Genomic DNA, 23,472 nt, shown 5'->3' with positions numbered 1-23,472 from the left:
TGAAACCTGTAGCAGCAAACAAAGAGGTCGCCTCGCCCCCCACGTTCCCGTTTCGTGCACGGCGTGCGCGCGGAGCCTCGGTCCTCGGACCTCGTAAGCCTCGGTCCTCACCTCGTAATCATACGTCACGTTTAGATTCAAAGTTTTTTCAACCTGATGAATAGTATTATTTTTGTTTTATTTGACAAATATTGTTCAATCGTGGATCAACTAGGCTCAAAACATTCATCTCGTGATTTCCAACTAAACTATGTAATTAGTTATTTTTTTTACCTATATTTAATACTCCATACAAACAGCTAAAAATTGATGTAATGAAGAAAGATTGAAAAAACTTAAATTTTGAAGGGAACTAAACAAGGCCATAGGTTCGATTCCCTCCGTTTCTCGCCCGCCCCCACCACGATTCCGGCGCTCACATGGAAAGGCAAGGACAAACACCGTGCAATCGCCGTGTTTCCTCGCACGCCAAATTTGGCGCAGCAGTTACGTACGTTCCCCGAGTGCGAGTAGGGAAGCGTTTCGCGCTTTCTTGCACGGCTGGGGTCCGTGCGGTGCGGATTGCGTAGCGCAGGGACGATATGCAGATTCCGCAGTCCGTCTCCGTCCGTCCGGTGCGGCGGTGCGTACTTCGGCATCAAGTGGGCTGGGACTGCAGCGGGATGATTCTGAACTGAACTCGATGGATCGGACTCACTCAACTGGTCCGGACAAATTGACCAATCGCCGTCGTTGGTCATTGCAAGCCCTCGACCTGGACCAATTCAAGCGAAGCTTGCTGCCTGGACCGGGCCGCGCCACCGCCCACCGCCCACCGCCCACCGCCTCACCGGATGGGACGCAGCAGCCAACACGGTCCTTTCTCATGATTCTTAATTTGGGGGAAAAAACAATAATGCATTAGCCCGTTATAAGTGGCAGTGCACACTTCCGTGCTCCAGCGCTAAGAAGCACTTGTGGTGTTTGGCTGGCTTAGTGCAGCCTTGTTAGCCCAAACACAACCCAAAACTTCGAATGCTCCGTGCCTATGTCATGCCATGTCATACTATGTTATAATAATGTCACTTTAGAAACTATTGTTCCTAGCGCACCATATCTATTCATAGTGCAAACAATTAACTACTCACTTAGGACCTATTTGGTTGCTCTAGTAGATAAATTCTGACCACCGGACACCCAAAATCAATGCCCTGACCAGGGAAACTTGTCGGGGCAAGCAACCAACACGACCCCTCGTTCTCTCTGTCTATTCACTGACCATGTTTTTCCCAAACCATTTGAAGACAACATATAGACGCATGACTTGGTAATGTTTAGTGCGTAGATTTTGTTTCCCACCAATCATTGATTCGAAAACATATTCTTAGTATTCTTATTTTTTTAAAGAATTTGCAAGTATTCTAATACAAATCTACACATATCTCTTCCATGTCTCCATCTAAAAGTTTACAAAGTTATCGACAATTTTGAAAGTTTCACCAAATATTTAAGCTCTTCGGCGGATGGATAAGCCGGCGATTGTGAGAGAAAAATACGGTACCGTGGCTGATAAGCCGGGATGATAAATCTCGTTTACCACGCTCATTTTCCATAGAGGTAATATTGTTTCTCGCAATTACCACATGTAAATTTTGGATTGTCTAAACCTTTTAGTATCGTATTTTAGTCGATGTTGAATAGCTTAACTAAGAAATACGGTAAATTTCAACCGGCGGACAACTGTTTACATGTAGATGGTATCATTTTTTACCTTTTTCGCTCCTGTAATATTAAGAAACATGTATTTATAACCGAAATTTGGCTTATGTTATTGCTTATACTGATTTGTTGTGAGAGAAAAAACAATGTTCCTTTACTGAAAAGTACTGCTGAAGTAGTGTTGCAGAATAGGGCGGTCACTTTATATAATCCGGCTTGCATCGATTGAAATCCATCATAAGCCAGTTGGGGCCTTAATGCGATGCTGACCATGCCTATCGTTCTTTTTTTTTCACTCCTGTTTAATAAAGGGCCTTCTATCTCTCCATCTCTATTTACAGTTTTCGTTAGATAGAGAAGCCTTTAACATAAAATCAATTTTGGTGAGAAATCTCATGACGTTGTTTTTAAGATTATCATATCCTATAGAATAAAATAAAAAATGATCAAACAAACCACTCTCAATAAAAAGTTTTATTATATGATTTTATAGGCATTTAATTTCATGATGACTTATAAAGAGTTGATAACCGTGCCAAGAGTTTCATCTAGATTAAAACTATTTTTTTTCTTAAAACATTACGATATTATAATAAACATCTATATGCCAGCCTATTAAATTAAATATAAATAAAACCCACTAAGATGGGTCTAAAAGGCTAAGACTATGCCTAAGAGGCACACATGCGCACGATGTCGGAGGAACAGCCAAAGCTACACTTGGATACCAGAGAATAAAAATTTATTCCAACCGCTCGGCGCGCCCGTGCTGAAACAAAAGACCAACAAAATCTATCGTGTCAGATAAACGAACAATGCAAATCCATAAGATCGTGTCAGGCCAATAGTTTAGCCTAAACAATGGGAGCGTATCTCAAGGCCACTCAGCCGTCGATCCAATTTTTTATTAACCTTCTTCATCTGATTATCTCACACAAGCGCACCCGCTTCGAAAATCCATTGGTCAACACAGCGCCCCACCGCACGGGATCCCTCGCCCACCCGGAACAGCAGTCACGGCCGGCCCGGCACGCGCTGCTTTAATCCACGTGGATCCCTCCCGCCCCGCAACTGCAAGGACCCAGCCCATGGGACAACCCGCCCTCCTCACGCCGCCCACGGCCGCAGCACGAGCCACAAGCTCCATGCACCTAGCCCACGCGGCCTTCCCGCGCCACGATCACGCCGACCCCCCAGACCGCACGGCTTTTCAAAATCAGGGGAAGGTCCAAATTAACATTCGCCAAGAGGGGATTAGCGATTAAAGTAAGCGGGCTTATATGCGATTATTAAACAACTGGTATAACACGCCCCGTCGGCACGTCCCAAGTGCTCGGGCACTTTCCTTCCCCCTTGGTCCGCTCGACCGCCTCCGCCGCTGCCTTGCTCCTCCCTCCGCGACCACCACGGAGCGCACGCGCGGGCGCAGCCTCCCTCGCGCGCCTCGCCTTGCCACTGCTCTGTCCGCTCGCCCGCGTGCGCCTCCTCCTCCTCCTCCTCCTCCTAGGGTTAGGGCACGCGTGGCGGGGGGACGCGGCGCCTGGCACAATGCGGAGGCCGTCGGGGGCCGGCGCACCGTGCCGCCGCTGCGCGATGCAGGTGCTCGTGGCGGTCTCCCTCGCCTACGCGCTCGCCGTGCTGCTCCTCGAGTCGCCGCTCGTGTCCACGTCCCTGCCCGGGGCGGGGGCGTCCGCCGGGGCGTCGCGGAAGCTCCACCTCGACGGCGCGGGGCGAGCCGCGCCGGTGCGCCCCGCGAAGCACCCGCACAGGGAGACCCTCTCGGCGGACGCGGGGCGGGGACGGGCGCGCCGGCTGGCGGGGATCGTCTCTGGCCTCGAGCTACGCCACCTCAACTCCACCCGCTCCGGCTCGCTCCGCAAGGTCGCCGCCGAGGCCGCCGAGTCAGGGGCCCGCGTGTTCTCGGACCTGGAGGCTCTAGCGACGGCCCTGGCGTCCTCGCGTGATTCGTCAGGGGAGGAGGAGAAGAGCAAGTGCCCGCACTCGATCGTCCTTAGCGGCGACGAGTTCCGGGAGAGGGGGCGGACGGTGGAGCTGCCGTGCGGGCTCACGCTGGGTTCGTATATCACGGTGGCCGCGACGCCGCACCAGGCGCACCCTGAGCGGGATCCTAAGATCACGATGCTCAGGGAGGGGGAAGAGCCGATCATGGTGTCGCAGTTCATGATGGAGCTGCAGGGGCTCAAGACGGTGGACGGCGAGGATCCGCCTAGGATTCTCCACTTCAACCCCCGCCTCCGCGGCGACTGGAGCGGCAAGCCGGTGATCGAGCAGAACACCTGCTACCGCATGCAGTGGGGCACTCCGCTCCGTTGCGAGGGCTGGAGGTCCCGTGCCGACGAGGAGACTGGTCTGCACCCTCCACTGTCACCAGATAAAGTGTTGTTAAGCTACTGATTACATTGGCCCAAGGATTTTATTCTGATTGGATTGTTCTGCAGTGGATGGGTTGGTCAAGTGTGAGAAGTGGATTCGGGATGATGAAGGGCGGTCGGAGGAGTCAAAAACGTCATGGTGGCTGAACCGGCTCATTGGCCGCGCAAAGACCGTCTCCGTTGATTGGCCATACCCATTCGTGGAGGACCGCCTGTTTGTTCTAACTCTCACTGCTGGATTGGAGGGTTACCATGTGAATGTTGATGGACGGCATGTGACATCATTTCCATACCGCACTGTAAGTGGCTCTCGCTTGTACTACATGAATGGGCGGGGAATGGAATTGTAATATTATTAATATTGGTGCACTGCCGCCCGTGTTTGGCACTGTTGTTAACTTTTGTCTCTGGTGGTGCTGGTAGGGATTTGTTCTTGAGGATGCTACTGGCTTATCATTGAATGGGGACCTTGATGTGCAATCAGTGTTCGCGGGGACTCTGCCCACCACACATCCTAGCTTTTCTCCACAGAAACACCTAGAGATGTTACCCAGCTGGCAGGCCCCTCACCTTCCAGACGAACCAGTTGAGATTTTCATCGGTATCCTGTCAGCAGGCAACCATTTTGCTGAGCGTATGGCTGCGAGAAAGACATGGATGTCTGCTGCCCAGAAGTCGTCGAATGTTGTGGCCCGGTTTTTTTGTTGCCCTGGTAAATCTTGAAGACCAAACTTGAGTACTTTTTTTGTTGGGCTTGAGCTGATCATTGTTCTTTTCTGCAGCATGGCAGAAATGAAGTTAATGTGGAGTTGAAAAAGGAGGCTGAGTTTTTCGGGGACATTGTTATTGTGCCATTCATGGATAGCTATGATTTGGTTGTTCTTAAGACAATTGCCATATGCGAGTATGGGGTATGTCTAAGTGTTTTCGCTCTTCAAAATTTGCTACAATGAAGTTACTGTAAGACACTTTGTCACTATAATGAACTTGTCCTCTCAGGTCCATGTTCTATCCGCTAGATACATAATGAAGTGTGATGATGATACTTTTGTTAGACTTGATTCAGTAATGGCTGAAGTGAAGAAAATCCAGAATGGTGTAAGTCTCTATATAGGGAACATGAATTACCACCACAAGCCGTTGCGCGATGGGAAATGGGCTGTTACTTATGAGGTAAACTTATATTTGATTCCACAATGATCTCATGTGCCCTTTCTCCTTCCGTTGATTGAATAATGAAAATGAAGATGCCCTGCGCACTATGTTGCTGTAGTGAACTGTTCGATATATGGTATTTGGTCTGTCTGGGTAGCAAACAACATTAGCAATAGTCAAACATGTTTCCCTAGTAGGGTCTAAATTGTTCATGAAGCCTTGAAATCAGGTAAAAATTGATTCGTGGTACTTTATGTCAAATTTACTGAATCTTTCTCCTGTTCAAAGAAATCTAATAAGGTTCATTTCTGGAAACTATATCACATAACTGAATGAGTTAATGTGCCAATGCTACATGGATTAACAATTAAATTAGCTCCGTGAGTTGAATTGTCTAACTAATTATGGTTCCCCATGGAACAAAAGGGGTTCTGTCAATCCGTTTCCTGTAAATGTTTTTGCACTATTTTACTTCTATAATTCGTCTTTTTTTTTGGTCTGGACAACTATACAGCCTGTTCGCTTGCTCGTAAACGATCGTAAATTTTCAGCCAGAAACAGTGTTTTTCTCTCACACCAAACCAGCCAGCAGTAAATAATCCACGATACGATACGGCCTCCCGAACAGGCTTTATGTGTGTTGACTTTTGTTTCATGTGTACTGAGGAAGCTGTAGCCTTGAATCTTCTAAACTTCACTCAGTTTACAGTTTTTTTTCTTTAATCAATACCTTTTTTTTTCATTGTTAAAATTATGAGGCTATTTTGTGTTGCAAACACATAGGACTGTTCTTGCTGAGATTGGCTTGCTGTACTACTGTTGGCTTTATTGCTTTGTTGAATTAGTCTGTACAAAGATAGATATCTTACGGTCTTACCCTCAAATATGATTGTGCAACCTTTTATCTCGTAATAAAGCACTTTTATATCATTCTTGTGCCAGTAATACAAAACTTAGCAAAGCATTATCCTCTACCTCACTTCACTCGTTGACTCAGTATATCAGCGGAAAAATTGATGGTTTACCAGAGATGCCCTTTTTATCCTTTTCTACTTCATTCTCTTACCAACTACCAAGTGCGCCTTCATGTTGCCTGTAGAGTGCTGGACTGCTCTGAAGTTCAACATTTAATGCATGCATTTTCTCATCTATGCTTATCTTCTGTGCTTTACAGGAATGGCCAGAAGAGGATTATCCCATCTATGCAAATGGTCCTGGATATGTTATATCCTCTGACATCGCAGATTCCATTCTATCCGAATTTTTAAACCATAAATTAAGGGTAAGCTCAGTTGATTGCTTCTGGTCTGCATTGCGTGACACTAATAGGGGCACATATGGTAACTTGTTATAAACAGTTTGCATTCTTCATTTACAATAACTGGGGACCTACCTGATCATTTTTCCTTTCAGAATTTCTTAAATAAACTACTTCCTCTGTCCCAAATTATAAGGCGTTTTTTGCATTTCTAGATTCATAGCTTTTATTATGTATCTAGACATAATATATATATATATATATATATATATATATATAGATGCACAACAAAAGTCATCAATCTAGAAAAGCCAAAACGTCTTATAATTTGGAACGGAGGGAGTACCATTGATTACCGTATCACTAGATAGCTGGTACATGGGTTTGTAAGATGGGACATGATGCCGACAAGAGTCTAAATTTCATTTCTTGCTGTGCAGCTGTTCAAAATGGAGGATGTGAGCATGGGCATGTGGGTCGAGCGGTTCAGCAACACCAGATTTGTTAAATACGTCCACAGCGTCAAGTTTTGTCAATTCGGATGCATAGATGATTATTACACTGCACACTACCAATCACCGAGGCAGATGTTGTGTTTGTGGGACAAGCTGCAGGCTGGAAAAGCCCAATGTTGCAATATGAGATAGCAGCAATGGAGGTGGTGGTACTGGTAGGCCAATCCTTACTCACGAAGGAGTTGAGAACCTAGAAGCCTCGAGATTAACTTCAAGAATGTTGGCTGAAAATAGATTAAGCCCTCGAGATGACTAACAAATGGCCATTTAACGGATTTTTTTTTTGGTATAGCTGACCAGGCGGTGTTTCAGCTGGAAATGGAATAAAGGGGAATGTACTGCAGCCTGTAACGCCTTTCCTGATTGAGCGTGCGGTGCTCTTCTTTTCTCAACGTATAGACGGAGTTCTGTGGGCAGTATGAGACCTGCTTGGGGACTTGATTTGTAAATGGGACGGGTAGAAAGCTTAGTTAAATAACTGTTACTTTTGGCACGATTGGCTGTGGTTGCAGTCATAGACAACCCAGCTGGTACAGTTGAGCGATGTTGGCAGTGTACAATAATTTTGCTGTGCAACTTCTCTTAACATGGTCATAAGTTATGACTTGATTAGCAGGTGGACTTGTCACTATCTCACGACTTCGGCTCTGATTTTTTTTGACATTTAACTGCAGTTATTACTCCTCTTCCAAATACTCATTCCATTCCAAATTATAAGTCGTTTTGTACGTGTCAAAGTATATTTTTTTGAACATAGAAGAATTCTCCATTACTCATTAACAGAGGCCATATCGTTAGCAAACCAGGACTTGGATACAACTTGGTATACAATCTCGAACCGAGATCAAACCCGGACTAAGACCAGCTCCGACAATAGCTAGCTCATGAGCAACCAAATCACATGAACGAGGCGTATGAATGACTACCCTGGAGGCAAAATTACAATTAAGTACCTGGCACACCTTCAGTTCAGCTGTGACATCTTGCACTTGTAAGATCACTTGCTTGCCTTTATGTACTTTAACTCCCAAATAAGACCGCTCACGGAACTGCGATCTAACTCCGACATGGATATAGCTCTTAACCTCATTTAGAGCAAATTCGATGTGAATATATACTTGTATACATGTACGTTTCATCTAATGCACACAAATTCTAGCAACATACACTAAGCCAAAAGAGGCCCAACCTAAGAAGCCTGCAGCGTAAACAATTTCGACTTCAGCCCACGGGCTGGGAACTGACGTTGCCGCAAGAAGAGTTGTAACCATAAAACCAAGACCCCAGAAACCCACGGGTTGGAAAACCAACACCAGACTGCTGCCATATAAGGCCAGAGACCCATTGCCCAGGGACGCCGCCGCGCCGACCTTGCCGTCGCGCGCTGCGCTAGCTTCTCTTCCTCCCTCCTCTTCCTTCCCCTCCACGTTGTCTCCGCCTCAATCCCCACCGGGCACCACCTCGATGAGCCGCCGGGATCACCACCAGCGGCCTCGGCTCACCCACGGATACGACCCTCGCGCCGCCGCCGCCGCGCAATTTTATGGCGCCGCCTCGATGCCGTTCCCCGACCCCGGCGCGGCGGCGCTGCACGGGATGAACCCCTACGGCTTCGCCCCTAACCCCTTCTTCAATAACTTCCTCTTCCAGAACCCCGCTGCCCTAGCTGCCTACCAACTCCAGCAGCAGCAGGCGCAGGTGCAGGCGCATCACTTCGCCTCCCATGCGTACCATCAAGCCCCTACCGGTAACGCCAAGCACCGCCCGATCAAACCCGACGCCGCTGCCAAACCTGCGCCGCCGGGCTCCCAGCCGCAGCAGCAGCCGCCACCGGGCAACCAGCAGGCCGTGCTCGACCGGGCGCAAGAGGCGGCGACGAAGGCTCGGGAGGAGCTCGTGAAGGGCGGGGAGGGCGTCACGGTGTGGAAGGTAGCGCAGGCGGTGCTCGTGGCGCTCAAGGCTGACTCGTGGGACTCCCTCAGCGTCCAGCCCCAGGATGTGCCACTCCTGCGGGACCTCTTCCTAATCGAGGGCAAGGTCAGCACTCAGTACCTGTAGTCTCAAACAGTGGCGGACCCAGGATTTAAAACCAGGGTAGTCCTAGTAAAAAAATTTCTTGTGCAACACGACAAAATTCAAAGAAAAAGTTCGGTAAAATGGCTATAAATTAACCAAATTGAGATAATACAATTGAAAGGTTCAAAACTTATATAAATAGATCCGAAACTTGCACAAATAGATTATACATAAGATAAGGTCTTACATAAATAAGAGATTACAATACAAGTTCTAGTTCAAGGCTTTTGCTTTGCGCTTTCTCATTGCCATGAAAGCATGAACTATGCCATCCTCGCTTACATTGGAGAATATATCACGCTCAATAAAGGTAATCAAACAATCATTCAATAACCTATCACTCATACTATTTCTCACCTTATTCTTCGCTAAACACAATGCAGAGAATACTCTTTCAACACATGCTGTCGCCACTAGTAAGATCAATGCCAATTTAAGGGCTAAGTACACCAAACCATAAAATTCATGTTTCTTAGTGTCAACAAGCTTGTTAGAGAGCAAATCCCTAACCAAATTTACATTCCAGTGCTCACAGTCGAAACCTTTACAGTCCAATTTCCAATCTACGACTGTAAACCTAAACTAACATTACTCAAGCATTTAGTTGAAGAACATCAGACCTAATAACAGATTAACAGCACAAGCACAGCCCAGATTTGTTCCTCGAAGGACGAAGCATACTGAACCAAAGTTGACGACGGGCCAGCTCCAAGATTAAAGAGCTTGGGTTGCAAGAACCAGCATTGTCCAGACGATTTTAGTGTGAGAGATAACTTCACCGTCTACTAGGTCTAAATGTACCTAGAATCTCGCGCCAAGCAGCCACCGGAAAGGCTACTGTTACCGGCGGCGGTCAATGCAGCGGCCAGGACGGATCTAAACCCCTAAAATCCAGACGGATCTCGGACCACGGACACCCAGCGAGCCTCCAAGTGAACAAATTGAGGAGGAAGAGAGATCTCCAGGACGGCAACTCACCAGGCAGTGCGTCCAGGACAGACAGACACAGACTGTGCTGGCCGGCGTTGGCGCACCACTGCCGGACTGGCGGAGAGGCGGAGCGGAGTAGCTGGCACTGCCGCGCTGGACGCCTGGACGGCCGCTGGGCGCTGGCAGGGCAGGCCGGCGGGGTGGGGGCGGCTCCGCGGCTGGCTCTGCGGTCGCGCACGCGGCACGCCTGACTCGCGACTTCGCGAGCGTCGGGAGGGAAGGGAGTGGAGTCACGGAGACGGCTTCGCTCGGCCGCTTGCTGGTCTTGACCGGGAGAAAGAGGAGCAATGGGCCAAATTTTCATGGGCTGCGTGAAGTACTAAAAAATTTTTGGACCAAATTCCAGGATAGTCCTGGGCCTACCTGGACTACCCATTGGGCCCGCCACTGGTCTCAAATGGGATGTATGTCTAATCGTATTAGAAGTCACTACAACTCTCGTTGCAAAAATTAAGCTGTGGACTGTGGTACATGACCAAAGCTAGTTATCTTGGATATGAGCATAAGTAGCATCTAACAAAACTAGAATCATTAATAAGGAAGTAGTCAGTTGCTTTATCTTATCAACTATACTGGTCGATTTAGACCAGGGTAGTTTGATGTTTGCTCCTTTTCACGGAAAGTAAAGTGTGAGGGCTTAATTTTATTTCGCATGCAATTGCAATTCTTGCTTAGCTCCTTCTATTAGTCTCAAGTCATTACTATTCGGTAGAAATTTCTTGTTCATTCTGGTAATTTACTTTTGATGGGCATTATTTGGCGTTTTTCAGGTGAACGCATTCATACATTGCTATGTTGCAGCAAGAAAAATTGTAACGGTTTATGATCTGGAGGTTGAGATATGCAAGAATGAGGGGGTTGTACAATTTGAAGAGCTGGGTTTGGGACCTTTCCTTCAGCACCCGCTAGTTGCACATTATTTTTTAGTGTCGGCTGATTTGTCTGTGGTGCCTAAGCTTTCTAGTGAGGAGATTATCAATGTCCTGCTGAAATTTGTGGACAACTGTAAGAAAAGAATCACAATTGTAGATTTCTTGAATCATCTTACAGAGAAAAAATCAGTCTCTGGGAAGGAAAAACTTGGTGTGCGGGTACAGAGCTTGGGGTAGGTACTTGTTTGGAAATCGTGGTGTTCTATGTACTTATTATCTTTCCACATGTGATTTTAATATTGATTTTGGTGTGCTCCGCGTAATCTGAAACAGAAATGCCATTCTACTTTTACTAATTTAGGGAGGTTTTGTAGGTTGCATATTTCCTTACTACAACAGGCCAAGCAAACAGAAGTGTCTGCTGCGAAGCTTCTAGGAAATATGAGTGGATTTGGTAATAGTAGTCGGGAGAAGGATTTGTTGAAAAATGCAAGTTTCCGTACTCACAAGAAGGCTTTGGACAAGAGGTTCATTTCTTTAACTAATCGTATAAAGCAGTTACCAGGCATCAATAAGCATATCCATTTTGATTCAACCGATGATGAAACTAATGGTGATACTGGTTCTGAGGATGGTAAATCTGATGACAATGATAATAAGAATGATTGTTCTGTTCTTGACAAAAAGGATGGTGATAAGCGTGTGAATAGCTGTCCATATCCGTCAAAAACTGAAGAACTGGAAAGGCTTGGATTGAAATCTGAAATTAATAAAAGGCCATCTTTAGAGAATAGCAAGCCAAAAGAGAGTGGAAAAAAAGGGAAAGTAAGTGAAAAAAGAAAGTTTGAAGAAATCGGGAGTCCTAGCTGTTCATGCAAGCAGCCTAAGAAGCATCAAAAGTTGCAAAAGCATGAAGCATCACCGAATTGTTTCCTAAGTATAGGTAAGCTGGAGAATTTTGTAACAACATGGAAGGAAACATGTCGTGAGCATCCAGTTCAACAGGTACGTTTATTACTCATAATTGATAATTGAATCTATGTTTTCTTAAAGTAATTGTGAAGCTGAGTAATCTAATGAGGCTGCAAGCATACAACCTCCTTTTTCTCTATCGAATTGCTCTGTCTGGACTTATCCTGTTTCTAGAACTAATTTGATTGTACTTGTAACTGACGCAGGTTCTGGAAATGTTAGCAAATTACTATGGAAGAACACCAACAGAGAAGAAGAGAATAATAAATTTCTGCTCACAGTACCCAGGCATTGGCCTTCTCAACGTTGCTGTGAGTTGTTTATCCTCCTTTATTCATTTGACTTGAATTGTGAATCTTTACTCTAGTTACTATCCATTAATGACCTTTGACATGCATTTCCTGCGTGATAATAACACACAAATTAGGAACTGGTTGTCCTGATTTTCGATTTCTCTAGTCATGTAGTTCCCTCGAGTAGTCTTATATGATTTGGACTTTTGTAGGCATGTTTGTTCATGCTATATTCCTTTTTTTTTTTCTCTTGTGTTCCACACCCCACTATTATACCTTTAGAATGAATGAAAAGATCTAGTCATTGAGCAGTTTAAAATAGGGCATGATATATGATGATTCTGTTTGGCTCGACATTCAAGCGATTATGTGATAGATCTTACGATTCAGGAAAAGTTCAAATGTTCACCTGTTTAGGTGTTTGATTGAAACCTCAGGTAGTAATGCATGTTCTGAATGTGATGCTATGAACAGGCCAGATTATAGTTATTCTAGGTATGTAGAGGTAGAAATTTGTTGACCATGCATATTCATTTTTTTAGTACATGAATTTTGCCCCTTCTTTTTGTTATTAATTGATTATTGATGTGTTGGATCAGTGTTACCATTTTGAATTCTTTCTTCAAACTTTGCTGCCACATGGACATGCAGGTTAAATCAATGGGATGTGGTCTGCTGGATAGCATTTACGATGTGATACAGCTTGCTAGTGAGAATAATGTATCTTCAAGCCCTCTTCATAACACCACCACCGAGGTTATGGAAATCGAGCCTCCAAGTAAAGAAAATACTGGTTGTACTGATGGAGCCCATAAGAAGAGTGAAGACAAGAGGACTGGACATAGTGTGTACTCTCTCTTCTCTCTCTCATTTGGTTCAACTGCACTTGGTACTCATTTTCTGCTGAACCGCTGCTACAGACAAATGTCCCTTTTTCATATGTCCATTTGTTCATGCAGGTGTTGCTATTGATGATGTCATCAGGAGGATAACGGAATATATTGAATCCAACAGTAAAGTCTCTGGTGATGTGACTTTGCAAGTGAGGGCACTTAATGATTGTGAAACATGGGTAACTACTCAATTTTCAGCAAATCAATTCAGTGCTCTTGGCCATGGGACATTCCTTGAGTTTTTGGACAAACATTGTCATCAGTTCCGAACTGCTTTGAGTAGTTTCTTGAAGGAGGGTACTTGTAATTCTTCATCTCTGGAAGTTTCTGTACTGCAGCAGCAAATTGAATTTTTACTCTGTCAAGCTCAGAGTAATTGGCTGGAAGATGGTGGCTTTTCAGAGGATAGTTTCGTGATGCTTCTTAAAAGGCAATTTCCAACAATAAGCTTTAATATCGTGCAAGACAAATCTGGTGGAGGAGTTCCTGGCTTCATTGAGGGGCAGAAGAAAGACATACAAACAAATAGTTTAAAATTTTCCATCTCTTTGTTGGAGAAACGGTGGTCTGGAACTTTGCCAAGTAGACATGGGAATGTTGATGAACTGGGGAACAATGTCGCTGAAAAATCTTATTATTGTGGTACAGTTTGCTCACGAGAGGCAATTAATTGTTTACTGAGGGCTCCTATGCTGTCTGATCTGCATCTTTGGTCCCATTGGGATTCGCTATTTGCTCCTACACTGGGCTCCTTTGTACATTGGTTGCTGAATACTGGTCCAATTCAAGAGCTAGCATGCATTGCGACCACAGACGGTAGGTTTATTAGAGTAGATTCATCAGCCACAGTTGACCAGTTTCTGGAAGCTATTATCCAACGCTCACCATTTCAAGTGGCAGTGAAACTGCTTTCAGTGCTATACATTTACAATGGTTCTACGAGCACCCCAATGTCATTGCTAAAATGTTATGCACAGCGAGCAATAAAGCTCATAGTAGATAACAACAATGATTTGATGAATGCTAAATCCGAAAACAAAATATTTATGCCTGACGAGCCCCAAAACCTAAGTAGTGAAAGCTCTACTTGTTTTGCTGGTCAGTGTCAAGAAAGCTCTCAGGTGTCTTCTGCAAGATTGATCAAGTCTGATAGCTTGCCAAACTTTGATAACACAGTTCATTTGATCGCAAAATTTGTACTTGATTGTCTTGGTCATCTACCTCTGGAATTCCGTAGTCTTGCAGCAGACATACTATTGGCAGGATTTCGGGTTGTTACTAAGAACTGGCATGCAGTTATGTTGCATGAAGCCACTGAAAACGGGGAGCTTTGCATGCTTCATGATATTGGCTTGTCACTTGGAGTTGTAGAATGGGTTGAAGATTGCCGTAGGTTGTGTTTAACTGAAGAAGTTCATGTGCAGACAGAAATGCATTCTTCTGCCAAGCTTGCATCTGAGGGAGCCACACATGAAAATTCTAACATGCATATTTCTAGTGATGTTAATATGATGGATGAGAGAAGACAATTGTTTCCTGGCATAAATGATCGGGTTGGTATAGATAATGAAGACAATAAGATGTTAAATCCTGCTGGAACGGAGGCAGATATTGCAGAACTACATACTAGCAGAACTTCCAGGATGGAAGAAACAAATCTTGAAGAAGCATCTCTTGTTATTGAGACTATACGTCGTGAAGAGTTTGGTCTGGATCAGGCACTAAGTGACACTGAGAATAGCTTGTTAAAGAAGCAGCATGCTCGACTTGGTAGAGCATTGCATTGCCTTTCGCAAGAACTATATTCCCAGGATTCTCATCTACTTCTTGAGCTTGTAAGCTTGAACTATGCTCTTCCTTTACACTCAGATTTTTGTTGTGTGCTTGGAGGTTACATAGAAAGTTGAGAATATTTTTTTTTGCTGATCTATATATCAGGTACAGAACGCTGACGACAATACATATCCTGAGGATGTTGAACCAACATTAGCATTCATTCTCCAAGAGAATGGTATTGCTGTTCTAAACAATGAGAGGGGCTTCTCTGCTGAGAACATTAGAGCACTCTGTGATATTGGTAACTCGACAAAGAAAGGATCAAACCAGGGTTATATTGGAAATAAAGGCATTGGATTTAAATCAGTTTTCCGGGTAGGTATTAACACAATAATAACTTTTAAGTTACTATATATTGTCCACGGTTTCATAGATTCCCTATTGTATTGCTTATTATAGTTTGTTGGTACATACCCTATATCTTGTGTGACTTTTGAGTTGTCTGGGGGAATGAATATACCAATTAATTTTGCCACTTATATGTTTTGTAGGTAACTGATGCTCCGGAGATCCATTCAAATGGTTTCCATGTGAAATTTGATATCACAGATGGCCAGATTGGTTTTGTGTTGCCAACTGCAGTTCCACCTTACAGTATCACTTCTTTTAGTAGAATGTTAGCCGTTGAAGATGACAAGGATGCCCATTCGTTGTGGAACACTTGCATTTTACTTCCCTTCAGATCAAAATTTAGGGAGGGCACTGGTATGTGCTCCATTGTGTCTTTGTTTTCAGATCTGCACCCATCTCTACTGCTGTTCCTTCATCGACTAAAATGTATCAAGTTTAAGAATTTGTTTGATGACACACTTCTGATTATGAGAAGGGAGGTTCTTGGTGATGGCATTGTGAGAATCTCGCATGGGATTGAGACAATGAGTTGGTTGGTGGTCAGTAAGAGGTTACAAGGTACCATTGTGCGGCATGATGTGTGCACCACAGAGATAGCTGTGGCATTTACTTTGCAGCAGACTGAGAAAGGAGACTATGAACCTTACTTGAAGCAGCAACCTGTGTTTGCTTTTCTTCCTCTAAGGAATTACGGTCTTAAATTCATTCTTCAAGGAGATTTTGTTTTACCATCTTCCAGAGAGGAAGTGGATGCAGATAGTGCATGGAACCAGTGGTTGTTGTCTGAATTCCCTTCTTTGTTTGTCAGTGCCCAAGAATCCTTTTGTGCTCTTCCCTGTTTTGAGAGGTGCCCTGGAAAAGCTGTCACAGCCTTCTTGAGTTTTATTCCTCTAGCAGGAGAGGTCCATGGATTCTTCAGCCAGCTTCCTCACTTGATCCTTTCCAAGTTGCGTCTGACCCGCTGCATGTTTTTGGATGGCTCTACTGTGCGATGGGTCTATCCATGCAATACGCTTAGGGGTTGGGATGAACAAACTAAAATGCTATTGTCCGAAGGCTTACTTCATGAACATCTTGGTCTTGGTTACCTCTCAAAAGATATTGTTATATCTGATAATTTATCAAGGGCCCTAGGTATTCATGACTATGGACCAAACATTTTGCTAGATATCATCTCATCTATTTGCCGAATTGATGGTTGTATTGAGTCATTGGGCCTGGAATGGCTGTGTGCTTGGTTTGTTAACCTTTATCTGACGCTGCTGTCTTATTCTTCTCGAAATGTTTCCTCAGCAAGAAGCTTCGAAGATGTTCTTTTGGATAAAGTTAGGAAAATACCATGCATCCCACTTTCAGATGGTTCATTTAGCTCTGTTTCAGATGGTCCTATATGGTTGCCATATGATGTTGTCAGTTCCATTCCTGAATGCAGAAGTAGCATTCAGAATTTTCCAGTTCTATATGGTAATCTTCGAACTGTAAGTCCAAATCTTCTCTCTGCATGCTGCAAAAATAAATACCTCATGGAGGAAGTCAGAATAAATGATCTGGCAGACATGCTCCAAAAGATTGGGGTGCGAAAGTTGTCTGGGCATGACATTATTAAAAATCACATCATGGTGTCCTTGCGTAACGGTTTAGATGCTAATGTGGCTGATAGAATGATTAGAGAGTATTTGAGCTTTATTATGGTTCATCTTCAGTCTTCTTGCACCAGCTGTAACTTTGAAAAAGAAGGGATAGTGTCAGAACTACGGAAGAGTCCTATCTTCCTTACAAACCATGGATACAAGAGCCCAGCTGATGAACCAATTCACTTCAGTAAAGATTATGGAAATTCCGTGGACGTTAGCAGACTGCTTCAGAATGTAGAAATTAGTTGGATTGAACTTGATAGTAGCTATTTGACTCATCATGGTTCAGAGTCATCATCATTTGAATGGGAAAAATGGAGGCGATTTTTTGAAGAGATGGGTGTGACTGATTTTGTGCAGGTAGTGAAAGTTGAAAAAAGTTTATCCCAAGTTGATTCTCTTCTAGCAAGAGGCCTTTCTCTAGCTGATGTATCTGCAAAACCCTGTACCATGTATGACTGGGAGTCACCAGAATTATCTAGAATTTTATCGATATTTTCTTCAAAAAGATGCAGGGAAAATTGTATATATCTTGTGGAGGTTCTTGATAGATTCTGGGATGATTATTATAGTGCAAAATCTACAATCCTCACAGATGCTACACACTGTGGTGAAAACAGAGCAGTTGAGTCATCATTTATGAAGTGCATTCAAAGCTTCAAATGGATAGCATCAAGAACGGATGAGGATCTTCATTATCCAACAGATTTATTCTATGATTCTGAAAATGTCCGCTCTCTTTTTGGTAGTGTGGCTCCATATGCTGTACCACAGGTTGGTGAATCTGTCCTTACCAAACTGTTCTGGAATTTAACGGTTACCTCACCTTATTTCTTTTTGGGACAGGTATCTAGCAGTTCACTTAAGAAGGCCATTGGGTTCAAAACAGAGGTATCCTACTGTGATGCATTGATGGTCCTGAAGTATTGGATAACGTCAAAGGTCCCCTTTAGAGCAAGGTAACTACTAGGTTTCTCCATCTAGATTATACACTTATACTGTGTTCGAGAAATATATGAGCCACAAATTTGTTATGCAAATCCGAAGCATAATCACTTAGCCGTCCTTTTCTCCTTTTGCTTTTTGATTAATATATTAACCTTCCTTTTCTTCAGCATGAGCCAGATGTGCAAATTCTATACCTTCTTGTCAGAAGGTGTGGCGGACTCAAAGATTGACATTAAACGGGAGTTCATGTCATCTCCCTCTATATTTACACCACTACAGCGTCCTCGGGCAAGTGAGGTTATTCCTGGAAGGTTTTTGGCTCCAGAAAACCTCTATTGGCATGACCCAACAGGATGCTCTGAAATAACCGAGGATTTCGTTGCAACGAAAAACAGAAGCATGTTCCCAAGAAGAATGCTGTCTGCAGCCTATCCAAACCTTTGTGATTTTTTTACTCTGACATGTGGTGTACCAAAGGCTCCAACAACATCAAATTATGTTGAGATGCTGCTACAGCTGTCAACCATTGCATTGCCTTCACAGGCAGCAAACCATGTAAGTTGCTTTACTACATGAGTATATTTTATAGCTTACTGTTAACTGTTAAGTAGATACTCCCAGTTAATCACGATTTGAATTATCCTGAACTGAAGGTGCAAAAAAGTTTTGGCAGTTGTGTTTAGCAAGGTTATCTTTTTTAACTTACTATCTCTTGTTTTCATGTTATATATAGGTCTTTTGTGTATTTGTGAGATGGGCTAAGTATCTTCAGTCTGAAAGTGACAAGATGAATGATATATTGTACTTGAAAGAATCTCTTCAGAAATTAGAAACAACAATATTGCCCACCTCAGCCGATAAATGGGTCTCTCTACATTCTTCTTTTAGCCTTGTTTGCTGGGTAGATGATGATGAGTTGAAGCAACAGTTTATTAACTCTAGTGATGTTTACTTCATACAATTTGGTGACCTTTCTTCTGAGGATAAGCAAATGCTGTATGGAAGAGTTGCTTCTTTGATGAAAAGCTTAGGCATCCAAGCACTTTCAAAGGTAATAGACATCTTTTTATGGTATTCATGTTTTTCAATTTTTAGCTTGCTTCTCATGTGCACGAAGAGCTATGTTAACAAGGTAAGTATAAGTTATTCAAATTAAAATGGGAATAAACCCCATGAAAATGTAATTGGAGCTATTACTATAATTAAAGTCATTTTCCAAGACAATCTCTATAAAAGAAGTCATTATGGCCCAAGTGGGTTTTTGTCCACTTAAAATATTTTCTTCAATCAATCTCACCTATATATGGGGCTACTAATGGTAACGGGTGAGAAATGGAGAACTGTGGAGTTGGAAACTTGTGGCAAAGAAAATCTATATTGAAAGAAGTGTTTGTGCTCTAGCCATTTCCAATGCACCATTTTTTACCAATTCTATCTTGTTCCTTTTTTCTTGGGTTTAAAGAGTGGAAAAATGGCTGATCAGCATCAATTTATTCTATGCTATAATTATGACAATATCACTTCATCACAATAATGTAGAATTTGATAGCAGCACTTGTAGCAGAGGAATCGAGAACATGTGCCTAGTGCAGTGGTAGGGAAGCGGAAGTGTAACCTACAGGTCGGGAGTTCAACTCCCTGTTCTCACAAAAAAAGGCCACTCCTTGTGCTCTTTTCAGTGAAATACATGTTCCACTAATGGTTGCAGCATGATACGTGGCTGCAGGCGCGTCCTCGCCGTTTGTGGCACATCGCGAGGGGTTTGTGGCCTTTTCTCGACCGTGTGGAAGAGAATCTTCTACCTTTCCGTCAATGCCTTGGGGGAGGTCTTACCCCCAGGGGTCGAGTTTTTTTTAGCAGAGGAAATCAGCTTTCTCTGGACGAAGATTGTTCACTAGTCACTGAAAGTGTCAATGTCTATCATGAGCACCATGGTTGTTGGTTATACTAATCTGTTGGCTAGCTGCAGAAAGTTCTAGTTATGGCACAGTGCAAATAGACCACATCAATTTTATTTACTTATTTATTTATTTATTTATAGCAGAGTGGTGGTAAATTAAGAGTATGTGCTTATTTTACCAGTTAAGATGTTTCTTTTTTTATGTAATTGAATTAAAAACATTTTTCTCTTGCCTGGTTGCTTTGCAGTTTTCTTTTCTTGTTTTCTCCTCCCTATTTTGTGTATAGTTGCTTGTTTAGTTTTTTTTAAAAATATAAAATCTTACAGTGAGGGCCTCACTTGCTGTATTTACGGTTCAAAAAAAAAAAACTAAAAACATTGAGCACAAACAGGAGAAGTATGAAAATACATATTGAAGTAATTTTTTTTTATTGCTAAAGTTCCTTGTTTCTTATCACTCTTTCTACCTTTACGTAGGTTGTGTATCGTGAAGCAATATTTTATGGTACATCAGAGAACAGAGAAAAGGTTTCCTTGATTTGTTGGCTTTTGCCATACATGCAACGGTACATCTATAAGATGCATCGAGATACTTATATCAACTTCCAGGAAAACGACATCATGAAGATTAGCAATCTGCAAGTAGTAGTTGTTGACAAGTTATTCCACAAGTATGTACTGAGGGGACTTGAGAGTTCTTCTAAGAAAAGATTCAAATGTCATTGTCTTTTGCAGGTCAGTATCTATCGTTCGATTCTGCCATTAGCAAGTAATTACATAGTCAGATTATACAATGTCCTTTTTTTTTTTAAATGTCTTCCATTCCAAATAGGCCCTTAAGTTGAAATCTCTTTCTTGGCTGTATTCATCAACTTGCCATCTGTACATAAGCTTCATACCACTATGTCGTTAACGCTTAAAATTGAAGTTTTGCTCTGCTTAATTTCTCTGCCTTCAGATTTTTTTTACATGTTACTGGTTTGCAGGGAGATACTCTATACGCAACACAAGATGCCGATTCACATTCAGTATTTTTGGAGCTTTCTAGAATTTTCTTTGATGGATCCCCTGATCTTCATTTTGCAAATTTTCTACACATGATCAAAACTATGGCTGAATCTGGCACCCATGCTGAGCAAATAGAGTCTTTTATCGTTAATAATCAGAATGTTCCTGAGTTACCTGAACATGAAGCTGTCTGGTCCTTCTCTTCCTTGTCTGCAGCCAACCAAGGTTCAGCCAACCAAGGTGGTGCTGATACCCAGGGGATTGATTTCCAACCTGTCCGTGAATTCAGTGCTCCCAATCATCAGAAGGCAGCAGGAATGGTTTCAAGTTGGCCTCTTAACCATTGGAGAACAGCACCCATCTTCAGAACACCTCTCATAAACCAGCATGCAAGCATGCAAGAGGCAAAGGTGAATGATGCTGGACCTTCATCAAACTTAAACATGCCTGCTATGTATGGACACACCGAAGATAGTTTGCTTTCTGTTGATCTTGAAGGGGATTGGATTATAGAAGAGAAACCAAGGACCGAAACTACATTGCTTGGAGATAGTTCAGCGGAAATCTTTGATGAGCCTCAGATGGCGATGTCTGCTGAACCTTTCAATGCACCTGCTTATTTGAACTTGGAGGAGGCTGGAAGTTCAAGCCCAACGGTACATGTTGAGTTAACAAATTTCGATGAGAAACTGGCCAATCTTGCAGAAGACAAGAATCAGCGGCCTTCAGATGCAAGCCAGTTAAGAACAGGGAGGCTTGGTGAAGCACTGGTCGAGAAATATTTTGCCAAACAGCTAGGTTCCAACAATGTTAGGTGGGTGAACGACAAAATTGAAACCGGACTGCCTTATGATATTGTTATAACACACCCAGAGGGTTTCACAGAGTATGTGGAGGTTAAAACAACTGTATCTTCAAGAAAAGATTGGTTTGACGTCTCACCAAGGGAATGGCAGTTTGCCTTGGAGAAAGGGGATTTATTTAGCATTGCTCGTGTCATGTTAGGTACAAAGAAAGCAAGTATAGAAATGTTAAAAAACCCACACAAGCTTTATAAGCAGAAAGTATTGCGGCTTGGTCTCCTGATATCCAGACACATAATCTCGTCAGCAGCGACCTAGAAAAAAATGTCAGTTTTGTTGAGGCTAGCGCCGATGATCATTCTGCAGATTGTTATTACTCTGACTAATAATCAGTATAAAGGACTGGAGTGAGTATCTTCATCTTGATAAGTATTTGCTGATCCAAGTTAGCAGATTCTCCATTTTGGGGAGTGATGGGGTACAGCATGAGTGCAAGACTACATACAGTTCAGCCTGTCTATAGTAGCCTCCCCTTTTCTATATTCTAATAACTCGAGAAATCTTCTCCATTGGCAGCTCTCGAGTCAACCCATTCTGATATTTTTGTCACACAATGTAACTTTTTTCCTTTTTTTTTTTTTGGCCCAGAGACCTTGTCACATATGTTGCTTGTGTAACTAAACATGAAGTTGTACAGAAATGGATGCAATTTGATTTTACCATGTGCTATTAACTAATGAGCAATACTAAAACCGTCGACTGTTCTGAAGGTGCCTGCGTGGAAACCCCGGATTTGTCGGAGCTACGTTTGAAGTTAACCGTTATCCCAATAAGTGATTCTCTATTATTTATTATTTATTTATAACACGAATTTGGAGGCTAAGGTCTGGCATGTCATTGGGCCATGTCTCTTCCAATTCCCAGCCGTATCCTACCGTCAAAGCATCTGCTAGATATAGGCCATGTTCGCATCTCTTATAATCTGTATTTTTTAGCTTGTTTTTGCAGACGCAACAGTGTTTTTTCTTTCATAACAAATCAACCGGAACAGTGTTTCGGTTTATTTTTTCAGCGAAACGAATGGGGCCATAGATTATTGTATAGAGCAGAGTTTTTCTAGCGTCAAAACGCTCGCTTCTCCTTTTTTTTCCAGCTGCATATATTAGTTACTGCTACTCTCTCTATTTTAAATTATAAGTCATTCCAAAAATATTGGAGAGTCAAAGTATCTCAAGTATGACCAGAATCATAGAGAGAATTACAAATATTTATGACATCAAATACATATAGTATGAAAGTATAATTAATGAAAATCTAATGATACTTAGTTGACATCGTAAATATTATTATCTTGTCATGTAAATTTGATCTAACTTGAGATGATTTAACTCTTCGAGAATCTTAGAATGATTTATAATTTAGGATGGAGTGAGCAGTTCATTCTCTGCAGCTGAGGATAAGAAAAGCTGCTCGCTCGCGGAGGGCGGAGGGCGGAGACGCGTGCTTTGCTGTAGCTGGCAGACCTGCCACGCCAGGTGCCAGCCATATTGTCCCCTCCCCTTCCCTATTCTTTGCACCTCCCCGGTTCCCGTCCGCTCATGCGTGCAGCCACGGCGAGCATCGGTAGCAGGCCGGAAGAAAATTCTATGCGACACCGTCCCATAGAATGGGGCGTGCGGCACCCGGAGGACACCGTGATCTGGACGCCACGATCTAAAATCGCCTAGGTTACAGTATGTCACACGCCAACGCCAGAGCCCGTGCGACACCGTCGCACAAAATTTTCGTGCTCGTGGCCTCGCCTTTGCTTTGCTGAGCGCGCGCCTGAACAGCTACGCAATGTCGATTAGGCAATTCGGGCCAGACATCACCGCCAG

At 43.3% G+C, this 23,472-nt stretch overlaps 2 protein-coding genes across 3 annotated transcripts; both read left to right on the top strand.

The window, feature by feature from the left end:
* Positions 1–3,008: 3,008 nt before the first annotated feature.
* Positions 3,009–7,634, top strand: LOC136516361 (hydroxyproline O-galactosyltransferase GALT6-like). The gene is given in 8 exon segments (XM_066509748.1): positions 3,009–4,066; positions 4,158–4,390; positions 4,515–4,787; positions 4,789–4,803; positions 4,874–5,002; positions 5,091–5,264; positions 6,421–6,528; positions 6,945–7,634. Coding segments are annotated over 8 exon segments (1,959 nt in total). The 5' UTR covers positions 3,009–3,246; the 3' UTR covers positions 7,152–7,634.
* A 706-nt stretch (positions 7,635–8,340) lies between these two features.
* On the top strand, positions 8,341–22,322 carry LOC136516350 (protein NO VEIN-like). 2 transcript variants are annotated; one of them, XM_066509728.1, is made up of 13 exons: positions 8,341–9,056; positions 10,856–11,190; positions 11,332–11,962; positions 12,136–12,240; positions 12,874–13,066; positions 13,182–14,950; positions 15,054–15,266; positions 15,443–17,710; positions 17,783–17,895; positions 18,052–18,439; positions 18,618–18,935; positions 20,262–20,519; positions 20,771–22,322. In XM_066509728.1, exons 1-13 carry the CDS (start codon positions 8,484–8,486, stop codon positions 21,911–21,913), a joined length of 8,307 nt encoding a protein of 2,768 aa, XP_066365825.1. In that variant the 5' UTR covers positions 8,341–8,483; the 3' UTR covers positions 21,914–22,322. The 2 variants fall into 2 exon arrangements, with proteins under 2 accessions (XP_066365825.1, XP_066365833.1); XM_066509736.1 differs by lacking the exon at positions 10,856–11,190 and having other exon boundaries at positions 8,926–9,056; positions 20,771–22,321.
* Positions 22,323–23,472: the final 1,150 nt, after the last annotated feature.

The sequence above is a fragment of the Miscanthus floridulus genome, chromosome 2 (genome assembly GCF_019320115.1).
Source record: "Miscanthus floridulus cultivar M001 chromosome 2, ASM1932011v1, whole genome shotgun sequence".
Taxonomy (NCBI): domain Eukaryota; kingdom Viridiplantae; phylum Streptophyta; class Magnoliopsida; order Poales; family Poaceae; genus Miscanthus; species Miscanthus floridulus.
Note: the sequence above shows the minus strand (reverse complement) of the source record. Positions and strands in the feature narration are given on the sequence as shown.